The sequence below is a fragment of the Mustela erminea genome, chromosome 11 (assembly GCF_009829155.1).
Source record: "Mustela erminea isolate mMusErm1 chromosome 11, mMusErm1.Pri, whole genome shotgun sequence".
Classification (NCBI taxonomy): Eukaryota; Metazoa; Chordata; class Mammalia; order Carnivora; family Mustelidae; genus Mustela; species Mustela erminea.
The window spans coordinates 100,662,837-100,679,422 of NC_045624.1; the positions used below are offsets into that span (position 1 = coordinate 100,662,837).

Sequence of the window (16,586 nt, forward strand, 5' to 3'; positions counted from 1 at the left end):
AATATCTATCAGAGGTAACCTGGCAAAGAGTTAGTTCAGCAATGGTTGGTTCCTTCCTCTACCTATAGGATTTTAAAGTATATTATTAAATAGCTATGATTTAAAAGGGTAATAAAGGAACACAAATATGGATAGAGGTAAAAGAAAATAAACCTGGAAATCTCTCAAGTTATGTAAAATAATATGATATCTGATAAGCTAAAAAAATAAGAATTAAGGAAGGAATTAATTAATAAATGACAAGAAGAAATATTCTAATTTATGATATGTATACAAATGAACTCAAATTAATTAAAGAGCTAGGCAGAAAAGAAAAATCAGAGAAAGATTAGTATAAAATCAGGGGCCCTGAGGCTTTGAAGATTTAGAGTTACAAAATATACAAGTGAAAAGAACATTTTACTATAAGTAATTTAAAACATTTGTTTACCTAAATCATATTTAAGTGAAAAGTGATACAGCAGACAAGGAAATATGTGTGTCTAATACGTGAGAAAAGAAGAAAATAATCCTAGTTTTATATATGCTATGATTATGTAATCCATTCCAATGACTTAGCAATGCCATAATAAACTTAAATCAATTCTCTATTTGATAGCAAAACTGAAGTAGAAAATATTTGGGGCTTAATATGACTTTCAATAGTAACAAGAACAAAAAGTATAAAATACCTAGTTTTTAAAAAAATAATCGCAAGCAGTCTAAATAAATATGAAGACCATTAGAACACTTTGTTCAGAGGGTTTAGGTTTGAATAAATGAATGAATATGGATGTTTTGGGATGGACAATTCCAATTTTAAATGTGTCAGGTTTTTCAAAAATATTTATAGATTTGATACAGTCACAGTCAAAACCCTAGTCTTTTTGTTAAAACTTGACACATATAATCTTGGCGAAGGTTTATAGAATCACCGTGTATCATCAAGGTTAGAGACTCGGGCATTTTGCTATATGCTTACTTGCACGGTGAATTGGTACTTTCCTTCTGGAGGAACATTTATCTGGAAAGATCAGTCACAGGGCTTTAGACTGTGTGTGACCCATATATACCTGAGGTGATGTTCCTGGGAGGAAATTCCAAAAAGATCAGTAGTGAAACAAGCCCCGGTGCATGAGTGGAGATGCTCTTCCACAGAGGCCTTCCCAAAACAGCAAATAGACAAACGTAAGGGACCTACCTAATGAATATGTTAAAAAAAAATTTTAAGGTTTTTTGTTTGTTTGTTTGTTTGTTTGTTTGTTTTTTCTGACAGAGAAACAGCAAGAGCAGGAACACAACCAGGGGGAGTGGAAGAGAGAGAAGTAGGCTCCCCACTGAGCAGGGAGCCCCATGTGGGGCTCAATCCCAGAACCCAGAACCAAAGGTAGATGCTTAAGGACAGAGCCACCCAGATGCCCCAGTATGTTAAAATATTAAAATCATGCAGTGAATATTATGCAGGTTCTAAAATCAAGTTTTAATGAAATTAGGTAAGATTCAATACAGAATATGTGAAAAATAGAGGATACAAAACATTAAAGTAAAAAATATAGTATACAATATCTCAGGTTAAATCAACCTGAGATACTTGTGTTGAAAACTGATAAAGATATGAAAATGTACATCAAACGTCAAGATGTTATGATTTTTCATTTTTCATTATTTGATTATTTTGGGTCTATAATTAACATTTATACAATGACAATTCATTGCTTTTGTTATATGGAAAAAAACCATTATTTAAAATTTCCCAGATTTAAAGATAGGTTAATAAGAAGGCTGCCTGAGTGGCTCAGTCAGTTAAGCATCTGACTCTTGATTTTGACTCAGGTCATGATCTCGGGGTTGTCAGACCAAGCCCCGCCTTGGTGTCAGGCTCCACGGTCAGTGGGAAGTCTGCTTGGGTTTCTCTCTCTCTATTTCACTCTGCCCTCCCCCACCACATACTCTCTCTTTCTCTAAAAATAAGTAAATCTTAAAAAAAAAAAAAAAAGACCAATGACAGCTCATGAGAGAGAAAACAAACTAATGAAAAATAAAATATGTTCAACAAATTTAAAAAGATAAAGTAAAATAATGGGTGTGATTGTGGAGATCGTGACAAATTAAAAATATATGCACGTGCACATGTATGTACACATGTGCACATTTACATATACATGTACCCGTGTGTGCATATATATACAGTAAATGTACCGCTATGAAAGTGGTGTACTCAGAATTGCTAGTGGCATTGAAATTAAGAACACTGTGTGTTATTTACTGGAAGCTGGATGGAGAATCTGACCATCAAATTATTCCTTTTGTTTTTCTAAATATAATAAGTGTGATCTTGACAAACTTATTTTGATTAAACTAATCGAGCACATGTAAAGTCCATAACTTAAATATCATGCAATCATTTTTCCTTTTACTAGTATGACTCATTCAGCCCCGGATTCAGAGGGAGTGCAAAGCTGTGAGCAATGGTGCAGTCATTGGTACTGTCAAGGAAAATTAGTACCCTGGAAGATTTATAAAAGATAGTTATGTTTTATTTAATATGTCTTTTAAAAAGTCTGAGAGAGCATTTTTGCATGAACTTAGAACCCTATATGCATTTTTAAAAAAACCCAATATAGGTTAAACTCTTAGTGCTGGAATTAAAGCAAGTTGTAAAACTAAGAGTTAGGATTCCTCATTCCACAAAGCTGATAACTGTGGGACCATTGGAAAGATAAAAAGTAAGAAATTATGTGAAGCACTTTTATCACCTTCACAGACACGAGCATTTTAATAAAGATGAAGTAATGCCATCACGCTTCGTGTTAAAGTAGAAGGGTCTGAAACATTGTGAAATGAGGGGAGCCTAGTATGGGACTGATTTCTTTCTCGTGTTATTTATATGTTTTATTTTACAGACACATTCTTAGCAGCATCTCCTTCAGCCATCTGGAACGCGTTTGAGTTCTAATCTTTCTGATTAAATAAATTTATTAATTTTCTCATTTCTCTTAGCATTGTAAATGGTTAATTTGAAAATACTACATTTAGGGAGCAAGGCATAGAAACACAACTACTAAATAGGAAAAAAAAAAAAAACCTTGAGAATGTAAAAACTTGATTTCAAACAACCTGAAAATATAAGTATTTTGAAGATACGAGCTATGTCTTGATATTTTTGGTGTTCTTGTGGTGTCTAATGTTGTGTTCAGCATATAATTAGGGTTAAATAGATGCTTAAGGATTGGTGATGATGTTTTGGTTTATGTATGGTACAAACCACTTAGGAAAATACCACTGCTCAGAAGATACATGAATTCTAATGTAATTCAGTCAGTCTCTAACAAAACAACCCCAGACAGCTGAGTATTAATGGACAATACACTTGGGTCACCCTTCATTGCATACCATGACAACAGTAATAATATTCATTTATTTAAAATTATATTTAATATCACATTATGTTTAGGAAGTTTGATGAGCAGTCTGGGGCAACTATGTACTTTTATTGTATCTGCATGTCTGGATGAAAAGATATGGATTAAATATATATATATATATATGTATTGTGTCAGCACTGTTAATTACTTAATTCTGCTGGCTAAGGTCATTTCTGTTATGAAGTTCATTTATAAAACATTCTAATTTAGATAATTTTGAGATAGCAAGATTAAGGGAAAAGGTACAAGTATTGGCGCAAATTTGGAAAATGTATGGGTAAAGCCGTAAAACATTTTTCTTATGTTAAAATAACTGTGTTTTCTGAAGCTATACAGTTGGTGTTTTTCTATATCCTGTTGGCATTAGGTCCTCAACTCATTTTTTCCTCAAAAACAAACACTGCTGAACAATTAAAATTATTTTTTTTTAAATGTAGGCACATTACTATATGAATTCTGTTGCTGTCTTTCCTTTTCAACTTATGTATGAAGACCAGTGAAAATTGAAATCGCTGATTTGCAACTTTTTTTCCTTCTCTTTCCTTTACTTCTGTGTCTTTATGCTGAGTGTCTCAGTTTGCCATGTCTCTAAAAATGGGAGATGTGTTTCTTTCTTTGATGAGGGATTCTTCTCTGTTAATGTTGAAGAGGGACATCTATGATACAGTGCAGCAAGACTGTAGTTGGAAAGAGATCCTCTGCTTCTCCAGCTAGTGAGTGACGGCTCAAATAGGAAAACACAGCTCGCTTCCCTCTCCGCTCAGCAACCAGTAATTCTCGCCCTGGTGCAGTTCCCATGAACGTTCTCACTGGTGAGTGTCCCCACTCAGGGCTCACTGGTCCAGCCTGCTATGGGGACACAGGCATCCCACATTGACCCCAGTTGTCCTCCTTATTCCCTCCACTCCCCACAATGAATGTGCTTATTTAAGCCCTTTGAGAAATTTGGCATTGCTGGACAATACTGTCAGGGCATGTGTAGTCCCTAACAGGGAATTTGTGACCGTTCCAACAAGATGTGGATTAATATCTACCTTTGCATTATGAATAAAGACAATGCCAATTAATAATGTAAACACACATGCAGAAGGCATCGTTAAAATCCACCAGTAAATAGTTGCAAAGACCCGAGCAGCATTTATTTATGTGCTGGTGCATGTGGTGCTAATAATAAATCATTCTTACCCATGCATTAAAGAAGTTATTAAATGTTTGCAGTATTAAAAACTTCACTCTCTGGAAACATTCTGTTTTCCACTTATTTATATTGGTCTCCATTCCATTTTGTCAAAGCAGCTCATATTTCCGAAGATTTCCAACAGGCAGAATTGAGAGTCTAGGGTTTGCAGGCATGAAGAATCTCCAGAGGAAATTGTGAAGCATGTTGTTAGCTTGTAGACTGAAACCGGACTGGTTTTGAATTTCAGCAGCACCTCCTACTAGCTGGGTAAACTCGAACACATCACAGGTTTAACAGCTTCGGCTCCTTAATTTGGAAAAGGAGTCTAGTAACTTCATGAGACCACAATCAGAGGTAAAGAAATAATAAGTGTTCAAGAAATATTTGCTCAAGCTGTGTGCACCAAGATCGGTCTTACTTGGATGACTCTGTCACAATGAGCAAGTTTTTTGAGACACACGATGGCCTTAGGTGGGAGGGGCCATCAATTTCCCTGTTCCTTCTCAGGTCACTGTAGAAGGTAGAAACCCTGATATCCTGCCACAGCTCAAGTCTGGAAAATTCTGTGGTGAATGGTGTATCAGCCATGTACCTTGGCAATTAGACTTTGCGCACATGGGCAACTGCACTTTTTTTTTTTTCCCTCAGCTACAATAAGAGGCCTCATGACTTGAACAGAGGTGTAAATTTGCTGATGGAAAGCAAAGAGGAAAGGAAATTTATATAGCTGCTGCCAGCATGCCAGGGCACAATAAAATAGGCAATTTATGTATTAGGTCAAAATGAAGCACCCTTCTTTTAAAAAATGGATTTCTGGAAGAAATTGGCACTGGATCCCTAGGAATTCTAATAAAAAGATATTCTTTTCAAAAAATTATAAGATAAAATCATCCTATTATTTGACCTTTCCCCTTCAGTAGTGATTTAGTATGTGCACACCTGAATAAAAATTACATTAAAAGCTAGCTCAAGTTTTCCCACATAGCCATTCTCATTTCTTAAAGCTGACATCCTTAATAAAAGAGAAGTATGTCAAAAGGTCTGTCTGTTCCTAGAGATGTAATGGACATGCCATTCTTTATATATGTGGCCTCGTTACAGACAAAATTATTTGACTGTTGCTTCTTTTATTATCAGAGCGTTTTCAGTTTTGGGTTTGTTCAGATGATAAGCCTCACTAATACTTTTATAAAATAGAGACACTGGAGTGAGACTGTGGAGACCCAGCAGGAGAGAAATTGTTTTCTTTCTCTTTTCTTGTTCCTTTTGACTCCACTAGTTCCTCAAACAGGAAAAAAGAAGCGAATTATACCCAGATTTATGGACCCTGCGTTAATTGTTTCTCGTATCTAAGCCAGTGAAAAGTTGTACTCACACAGGAGATTTACCTATCAGAAAATATTCACAGCCACGAAAAAGCAGATATTGGAAGAGCTGGTATAGTGTAGGTAGGATAAATTGTCCAGATAGTCGTCTAAATGCTCCACTTAGTTCTTTGAATTCGATACCCATATCCTCTTTTGATGCTTTTTCCGGGTAGACCAGAGCTCCGGTGGTCTCTCTCACTCCATCACTACGTTGAGATCGTGCTATAAAACAATCCACTTTCTTAGTCCTAGGCTATCAAATTGAATAGAAAACTTGGAAAAAAAGTTCTTAGAAGAGGACATATAGGAAGGATGGTGGAGTGACCTTCTACTCAAATATTTAAATGAATTTGGATGAACTTATGTTCGTCTATGATATGAAAAGTCTATGGTATGAAAATTTCAAAATATTATGTCATACAACATTTGGTACACCGTCTAGAGCAGAACAAACTTTACGTCTTATAAATGTTTAGGAAAAAAAGTCTGATGATTTTGTATCGCATATTTATCAACTCAGAGTTAGGGAAAAGAAATTTTAGATCTTTTTTTTTTCTTTTTTCTCTGAAGCATGTTATAGCCAGTGCATTTTCTCTGAAAACATTAGTGTACGTTCAAATAATAGCTTCATGTCTTGATTTAACAGATGCGGAGACAATGGAGCATGGTCGTTCGCCTCAGGGAATTTTATTTTAGAAAACCTGTCCTTATTCTAAGTTGATCTGACTTGCATTTCTTCACTTTACTACCTGTTCCCAGGTAACTTAGGGTGAGTTACTCCATGTCACTGAGTTACATTTTCCTGATCTATGCATCTACTGAACGGAACTGTGGAGCGGATGAACTAAGACAATGTATGCAAATTACCGAGTACATCTTCCTGCCACACAGGAGATGCCCGGTGTGTCTTAGTCATTTTGGAAATTGATGTGAACGAGAGGGTTGCTACGTTGTTAAACAAGCCCAGTGTCTTCCAGCCTCGTGACCGTGGGCGCTGGGAAGCAATGGCAGTGCAGATGGAACCGTTTCAAAAGGAAGGTCGTAAAAGGGAGCTAAGTTCTTCTAACCTGCAGACAGATGAGAGGGGCAAGGCGGATTTCGCAGTCTGGGAAGTGGTGTTGAGTGAAATGAGGCAGGGAGATGCAGGACTGAGCTGTCCGAGACAGTGGCTCTAGCGATGTGGGATAACTACGGCCCATCTCCCCTGGGCTGCGCAGGATGCCACGGTCTCACTCCAGTTCTCTGATTGCTCTTTGTTTGTTCGTTTGCTTGTTGGTTTGTTTAAAGCAACAGATGGAGTTTTTTGTTCTTCTTTGAAATAATAATGATAGCAAAAATAAAAATGTTTGAGGCTTTTTCCTTTTCCTTTTTCTTCTTTCATATTTCTCCTTAGCCAAACTCTATTTTATCACAGTCAGCCTCTTGAGAAACGCTTGCGTTTCCACATCTCCGTGAAGGGGCTGTGACACTGGCTGTTGCATCAGGTATAAGAGGAGCGGAAAGCTGGAAGCTAAGTTTCTGCAGTCCTTAGACTTCTAAGAAGATTATTAGACTTCTCCATTTGCAAAATGGAGAAAATACCTTTCCTGTGTTACAAAGGCTTGGGGAATTACACCTGGGAGAGCACTGTGGAAATCTTTAAGCATAAAAACAAATGAAAGTCATTATTATTAAACAGAAGTCAAAGGACATCCTGAAATGGCGTTCTGAGTCCGAGAGAAATGTCTAGGTTCTGTTAGGCTGCTCTTCGTCTGGGCACGCTATCTGTACATTTTCTTCACATAATTTAGATAATAGTATCCATCTTCTTCATAGGAGATTTTCTGTAAGGGGCAAAAGTTGTAAAACTCTCAAGGCATTGTCAAAGACATTGAGAGCCATTAAAAAATTGCTCGAGTTTTGTCCTTTGCCTTTAAGGGAGCATACAGTGTAATCAGTGAGATAAGCTATGGATGTAATGAATTACAAGTCAATGTAGGCTGTGTTAAGGCCATCGGAGACCGGCTGGGGTGAACACACAAAACGGATGCAGGTTATTTGAGGGGAAGAGTTGCTTAAATTCGTGGTCCTATTAGGGAACAACAGGTCACCCTGCCTGGCCTGGGCACAAGACAAAAGAAACCAAATAAAGCAAAATAGGCAAGCTAACACAATGTCTGCCATACTAATATGAAAAAAATTACACAAACAGTTTATGCTCAATTTAGAAAATGTAGAACAAAGTGTTTCTTATTTGAGATCTTGGAAATGAGAGGCAGCAGAAGAAATTGGAACTCAGAGCTCCCAGCTTCAGTCCTGGTTCTCATTATTTCACAAAAGTAACATGTTTCTATCAGTAAAGATAAGAATAAAGTATGATGAGTGACCAAAGTTTGACTAAAAAAAGAAAAAAAAACAACTTTCTATAGAGTATAATAACATGTTTGATAATAATGTAATATTCAGAATGGTGTATATCTGAATGGAAAGGCCTATGATGAATATTTGTTAAAAGAACACAGGGCAAATGACAGCATTTCAGAGTCTTAGATTTAACTAAGCCTTTGGGTTTGCAAAGATACAGGAGTCCCTGTTTCTTCATTCAAGACCTAAAACAGAAAGTGGAGAAAAACAATCATTGATTTGATGATAAAATTGCCTTAGAATCTAATGTACTGGTGGAGGGGGAGCTTTATAATGGTCCTGACAGAAATACATTTCATTTAACAGAATATGCTAGGAAATGCATGGACCTAGAGTGGATGAATGATTACCAGGAAAAAAAAAAAAAGTGCTATATCACAATGGCGTATTGTGTATCTGATGGCAGCTCGAAATTTTAGGAGCCTTAAAATACTCTTCACCGTATAGAATTGGGTTTCTTTCCGATTATACTGTTTATGTCAACTTTGTTTTAACTTGCACATGCTGGACATAGTATGGTTGGAAATGTTGGGTCCAAATGAAGTAGCTGTTCCCTTCATATCTTTTGGGAATGAGGGGTTCAGGCAATTCCTATGAAGGGTTGATTATATGAGGAAGGAGCAGGTGGTCTATGACGGGGGCAAGTGCGAGCTAATCCCCAATGCCCACAATGAAAAGGAAACCATTATTTCACAAAGTATCTTTTTTGAAGAGTGAATCATTTTGCTTGCTTTTATTGCTCTCAACATTTTTTAAACCTTTACTCAATATCAGACATATTTTGTGTCAAGTGCAGTTGGCTGTTCTAAGAGCCATGTAATCATTTTCTTCTTCTCTTTTCCTTCCTCCCTGCCTCCCTTTTCTTTCTTAATTTTCTTTCTTTTTTTCTTTTTTCTTTCCTTTTCTTTTCTTTCTTCCTTCCTTCCTTCCTTCCTTTCTCTTTTCCTTTCCTTTGTTTCTGATTAAATGAATTCTGTCAAAGAATTTCTCTTCAAAAGATAATGAGATTATATATTTAATTTTGGAAAGTTCTGATGGTAGTGGTTCTACATTGATTGTGTATATTTCCCTTGCATGAACTTTGTGCTGAGAGCTGCACATGACCACTACTATCACCTTTGTATTGTTGAACATTCTTACCCGACGTGAATGAAGGTGCCCTGTAGAGACTGGTCATTAACTGCAGGGTCTTCAGCCATTAGGTAGGCTGTGAGGAGATATTGTGTTAAATATATGGTTCCCTACCAAACAAAGACAATCAGTTTGTTCACTACCAAACTCTGACAATCAGAGTAACCTAACCGAAAACAAAAACAAAAAACACCCAACAACCAATAACAACAACAAAGGTAATGCTAGTCTATTAAATGGCCGTCTTAGAACCCCCAAATGTTTATTCTGCAGTGATGTTTTGAGAGCTTGTGTTTTTGCCTCTATTTTTATCATTTGGCAATGTGGACCTGAACATGACTTAGGGGAAATATTCAGAAGATTGAATTTCCATACCTTTACCCCTTCAACTTGTTTCAATCTATCTCCAATTTAAAAAAAAAAAAAAAAAAGAAGAAGAAGAGGAAAAGAAGAAAAAAGAAAGACCCCTCCCAAAAAAGAAATTCTTTGAGCTTCATCACATTTTTGTTTTCTTACAAATAAAGGTATTTAATATAGAAGTAATAGCTAGAAGCTTACTGAATAAAAAGTATGATAAAGAAAATGCAAGAATATAATTTAGTTCTCTCCCTTACAGTGTCCTCAAGCTCTCTCAAAAATTTCCAACTCTTGATAGCACTCAGTTTTCCTTAGATTTTAAGATAAACACTTGAGGGACGCCTGGGTGGCTCAGTGGGTTGAGCCTCTGACTTTGGCTCAGGTCATGATCTCTGGGTCCTGGGATTGAGCCCCACATCGGGCTCTCTGCTCAGTGGGGAGCCTGCTTCCCCCCCCTCCCTGTCTGCTCGTGATCTCTGTCTGTCAAAGAAATAAATAAAAATTTTTAAAATAAATAAATAAGAGTAAACAATTGAGAAATATCTTTCTCTAAAACAAAATGCCCTAATGCACCCATCCCAGAACACATTCTCCCTGCCCTTGAGAAGCCTGCTGCTCTCAGTTTTGGTTATACTCCTTGGTTTTATGCTTATGCAGTAGTCAAACAGGGGATGCGTTTTCTCTGTACCAATAGAGGAATAGCCAAATGACTATAGTGAATGATCCTTAAAGAATTACTTAAAGGAAGAGCATTTGGATTTCTTCCTCTCAGTGTTCCCAACCCTGGGATGGCATTGTTTGAAAACAGACAAAACAAAACAAGACCAACTTCTGGGACTGAAATTCTTTGTATGTGTTGTTATTTGCAGTGCATGCCAAGACATTCATGTGAGCACCAGAGCCAAGCTGGCAGCTAATTAAATATATATATGTATGTGTTTAAAACAACCTAATAAGGAGCATTGGAAATCTTCAAGATGAGCGAATATCTTATAACTTCTTCCGCAGGTGCGAGGATAGCTACAAGCCATGGACTTTCTGTCCTGCTTCTTGTTTGTGGCTTTGTGAAGGGTGCTTTGCTTTAATCTAAAGTGCTGACTTTTTTCCAATATCACTTTCTCTTCTTAAAGCAAAGAGCAAATCGCCTGTAAAATCTACGGAGCGGACAGCAAAGTTGACCCTAAACTCCAAGCACCACTCTGCACCCACTGTTCTCTAATTACCTACCCAAGGAGCGCCTGCTTCCGGAAGCATAAACGAAGAGGCTATCACACGCTTTGTTCATAACATTTTCTTGGGCAAATCACTGATCTTTTATTTCAAGAAAATTAGTGTGACGTGATAGGACTTTTTCTAATAGCAAGATCTATTTTTTTTTCCTTTTCCTTCGGCTACTTAAAGCATCATCTCAATGACTGCTCAGGGGTTGGCCTGAACGTCATCGGTATAGCAAATATTTACTATGGATTTCCTACTAAAAGACACATTATCTGCAGGAAACAAACAAATCAAAAAGCTACAGAACACAAACTATCATCAAACAAAATCCCCAGTTTGGGGCAACAAGAAAATCGTCAACACTGCGAGTCAACAAGGAGAACGTTATTTTATAAGACGTAATAAAAGAGGTTTTTTTTTTTTTTTTTCTCTTTTTTCTTGGATTTTTTTTCCTTTTTCTTGATTACAGTTCTTTTTCAATGGTGGCAAGTGCTGATTACGGCCAATCCCTGTCAATCCTGGGAGGTTTCTATAAATACATTTTGAGTGTTCTATATTTCGATGTATTTTAATTCATTTTGCAATTCCTGTATATGCAAACTTGACAAGTTCTGTAAATTGCTTATAGTACGTGTGATATAACTTCAAAGTAGATAGACTATGACCCTCATGCAAGCTGATTTTTATCATTAAATATATAAATATATACATATAGAGATCTATATGTTGGGCCACCAACCAACTTTTTTTAGATAAAGCATTTGTTTTTCATTTATAATTCATATATTGTGTGAATTTTGTAATGCCTTGTTTCACTTCCACAGGCTTGACAGCTGCAGATGGTCTCTGTTGCCCTCTGCTTCCTTCTGGAAAATGCATATTCAAAATTGTATTGGTCTCTGATAAATGAATTAATTTTGTTGTGTGTATGCTGTGTTGAAATTTGCTATGTTCCTTTATATACGGTGTTTATTGAGGTTTGAGAGTCTCTTGACTCTGAAGAATGTACACTCTCTGGTTTTGACAGCTATCCCTCTATTATTATCATCGTTATTATTTTCAAAAAGCAAGGTTGCTTCTAGAAAATTTGCCTTGGAGGTGAATGTGGAGAAGGTGAAGTGGTCACCATGATTACCCAAAGTCATGGAAGAACACTTCTTGCTGTGGCTTAAAATGCTGCTTTCTTTGACCTTTATGGATTTTTGTAGCCTTGTCACACTTGTTATTTGCTGCTAATTATATTTTAATGTCTCCTAATTAAATATTAAAATTTGGTTGTTGGCTAAATATAATATGCAAAATATGACTGCAAATCCCCAACTAAAGAAGACAATGTGTTCAAGTTTTCACTGGTTAAGTGGATTATAATTTCAAATACTGCATTCTTATTTTTGGCTTAATGATAATTCAGATTATTTTATTTGGAAACTGTTTTCTACTCTGGCAAAGAATGGTAGGCAGAAATTAATGTGTTCCAGATACACTAGAATAGATACAGATTGAGACAGAAATGACTTAAGTTTTCCTTACAGAGAGACTCTTCCATTTTCTTTCATAACAAAACCAGAAGATGATCTTTGTAGGACCAGCAGCTTATAGGCAAAGGTCCTAAACTGAAGCTTGAAGGCAATGAATACCTCTGCTTTTCAAAGGTAAATGCATTGATTTTCTGCTGTTCAATTACAAGCAGTGTGCATATTTTCATAATATCTTAACATTATCTTTGAGAAATAATTTTTCAGGCTAAAACCTTTATTGACTTCTTTTTGTCCATTTGGTTTATTATTTCAGTCTAACGAGAAAAATAAATAAAGGATTTAATTACGCTATTTTATTAACCTAGAAATTTATTTTCTTTCAAAATTTAATACTTAAAATGCATAAATTAATGTTAGATAAATATTTATTAAGTCTATCTGGCCTCTAAAGATCACATATATTCAAGCGTAAATTAGCTTACTGATTCAAATTCAGTCAGGCTGGGAAAATCCACCATGGAATTTACTTTTACCCAAAGTTCAGGTCATGAGATTGGTCAACTCTAAAGCAAGACAGACGTGTATCTGTATCAATGATGTTTACCATGCTCGCTCGTAATAAAGGATATATGCTGGCTTGGGAAGAATTCTCGCTAGATTCATTGTGTCAGTGTCCAAAATAATGAAGTGTCTTTTGTCAGTGGGATTCCGAGAGTCTGGCTCATTGACCACTGTGAGAAAGAACATGGCACACTCTTTCTATCTCCAAACTTGAAAAGTTAATGTGTAAACTTAAATATTGGATCAAAGCTTTAAAAAAATTAAAGAATCTGTCTAGTGTTTTTCATCTTGTATCGTGTACCTCTGGGACTACTACTCATAGGTAACCATGACTAGAAGCAAAGATTGAAAAATAAATTATATGATTTTTTCAACCTTGATTTCTAAGGTTATGAAATGTTTTTCGGAAGAGGAAGTCATAAAAAGTTGAAATTACTTACCTGAATTCAAACAAATTCTTTAGTTCTTTCTTAAAGACTTACATATTTGCTTACAAATGAAATAATGCAAATGAAAACCCTTGAGGATAAAATAAAATAACAAAAATCATCTAAAGCAGGAGCTCTTAATCTGAGTTGTAAACAAGTTTAGTGAAGTCTATGAACCCACAAAAATTATATGCCTCTTCTTTATCCATTCATCGATTGATGAACATTGGACTGTTTCCATAATTTGGCTATTGTAGATAATGCTGCTATAAACATAGGGATGTATGGATCCCTTTGAATTAGTGTTTTTGTATTCTTTGGATAAATACCTGCTAGTGCAATTGAGTCAGTGGGTATTTCTGTTTTAAACTTTTTGAGGAACCTCCATGCTGTTCTCCAGAGTAGTTGTACCAATTTGCACTCCCACCAGCAGTGCAAGAGGGCTCCTTTTTCTCCACATGCTGGCCAACACCTGGTGTTTCTTGTGTTGTTGGTTTTAGCCATTTTGACAGGTGTGAGGTGGTACATGTGTATTTGTTCCATGGAGATGGTCCCTTCTGTTCATTAATGCTGAAACTGATTTGATTATGATTTGTTGGCTGTAAAGAAGAATGCTTAGATGTTTTTGAGCACCTAAAAGGATCTGATTATTATTTTAACTAATTTACCTTAAAGTTCTTAGAAACAAGACATGTTTAGGGAAATAGTAAATATAATTTAAGAAGTAAATGGAATTTGAGATAATACATAAACTGTAATGGTGTCTTAGAGTTAAAACTACAAGCTACAAAATACATTGCACATGATTTCAAATATGAAGCCCAAATAATTTTAATTTTAAAGTTTATTTATTTATTTATTTAAGTAATCTCTACACCCCTTGTAGAACTCATGACCTTGAGTCACAGGGTCTTCTGACTGAGCCAGCCAGGTACCCCGAAATAATTTTAATTGGAGAACTGCTCATTAATAAGGGAAGCAGTCTGTCATTCAGAAAGTGCTTTAAATTTCTTTGCCCCAGTGATGGCCTAGATAAAGTCCTTTCCTGTACTGGGGGAAAGACAGACAGGAAACATCCAAAACCAAGGGAATATAAGATATTGATAAATTCTAAGGAAAAAACCTGTTAGGACAATAGAAAGGACCATGACTGGAAGTGACCAGGGAAGGCTGCTCAGAGGAGGCAACATTTAATCTTGAAGAACAAGAAGCTTGTAGCGGAGAGGATCTGGGAAAAGCTTCCAGGGAGAAGAAACAACAACTTGCACAAAACTCCAAAGGGAAGTCCATCTAAGCTGGCTCATGCATTAGAAGGAGACAAGGGTATAGTGAGGGGAGTATGGCAGGAGATGAGATCAGGCAATGGAGAGCCAGAGAAATGAAGCAAGGGCAGAGGAACAAGTTTGTGAAAACTCCAAGGTGAGCTATTTTTCTGAGATCCAGACACAGGCTATCTCCAGACCTGACTTCTTATTGTGTATAGTTTTGCTTGTAAGCAAGAGTCTTTCGGAAACAAAATTGAATCTCTCAAATAGTCAGTAATGCTTTTGTGTTGGAGCTCAGGGATCTATTAGGTATGAAGGAATTTAACAGCATTTTAATGCTAATTTACAATTGATAGTTTTAAGGAGGAAAAGAAAAAAATTGAGAGGTAATCGGGACTGCTTTTAGTACAGAACTGAAATAGTTATAATTACAAATGTAATTTGAAATAAAAACATGTATATGAATTGGAAGTGCAGACAGGTTGAAATAAAAGAGACTCCTAGACACTTGGTAGAACGTTGTCATTAAAAAGATAAAGGGAGGGGAAGATCTCTACATGTACAGAGGGAAAAAAAGTGATGAAAAGAATAGGATCATAGAATCCTCCACAATATAAGTCCCAGAAGACAATGGATTAAAGAGTACAGTGGGAAAAATATTGTGACAAAATAATTTTATACTTAGTTAAGTTATATTTTCAGTGTTAGGGAAATAAACAAAATCATTCTGATATAGGCAAGGTTCATAGAAAAATTGTACATGTCTACTCTTGAGGCTATGCTTACCAACTATATGTTCCAATCAAATATAATTTTAAAAATAAATAGGCATGGGGGCGCCTGGGTGGCTCAGTGGGTTAAGCCTCTGCCTTCTGCTCAGGTCATGATCTCATGATCCTGGGATGGAGCCATGCATCAGGCTCTCTGCTCAGTGGGGTACCTGCTTCCGCCTCTCTCTCTCTCTGCCTGACCCTCTGCCTACTTGTGATCTCTGTCTCTGTCAAATAAATAAAATCTTTAAAATAAATAAATAATAAATAGGCATGATATAGACTGTCTAACATATGAGCTCTGAAATCCAAAGAGTCATTGAATATTTTATTATATTTTATTGCATGTATATGAAAAGAAACAAGTTTCCAAAATAGCATTTATGCTTATTGTGTGCATACAGTGAAATGCACTTTAATATTTTCTATTTTGTTCTGTTTCTATTTTTTGTTAACACTTGTCACAGAACATTAAATTGATTTTATAACCCAAAATCTGGAAAAAAATAAATCACAGGTACATTTTATTCCAAAATTTAGAACAAATGGCAAGCACATCTAAATGGCAGTATATAATATAAAATGGTGATTTAATTGAGTTCTGAACTCTTATTTTATTTTTAAAATCTAGGAAGTCAGAGATGACCTATATTTTCCAGGGGGACAAAGATGCCTGCTTTCTCCTGCATTAAGGTGACATGACACATATTGGGGGTTAGGGAGTAATAGGTTTATTGTACATGTCTGTGGTCTTTGTGTTCTATTTTAAGTTTGTATCATTTTCTTTTTCTGGCTTATTATCATCTGAACCTCTTCCTGTGTTTGACATATCTTTAACCCCCAGTTAAACTGATGAGGTCCTTTGGAAAATATTTCCTTCTTCAGTCCTTTAAGAACTACATTGGAGAGATAGCATGCCAGCATATTTGAAGTCTACTTCCATGGCTGTCCCCAGACACCAGAGAAGTGGTAGAAGACATTAGGGTAGTAGTATTTCATCACTAGAGGAAAGTCATGTATGGTG

General features: G+C 36.1%; 1 protein-coding gene across 3 annotated transcripts in view; it reads left to right on the plus strand.

The window, feature by feature from the left end:
* The window catches only part of VSTM2A (V-set and transmembrane domain containing 2A), a 28,679-nt gene extending 14,909 nt beyond the window's left edge, over positions 1-13,770 (plus strand). The window contains exon 5 of one of the 3 annotated variants that reach the window (XM_032305439.1): positions 10,851-13,770. In XM_032305439.1, the coding sequence (XP_032161330.1) occupies positions 10,851-10,927 (77 nt within the window). In that variant the 3' untranslated portion in view covers positions 10,928-13,770. The other 2 variants (XM_032305440.1, XM_032305438.1) reach the window with 2 other exon arrangements.
* Positions 13,771-16,586: the final 2,816 nt, after the last annotated feature.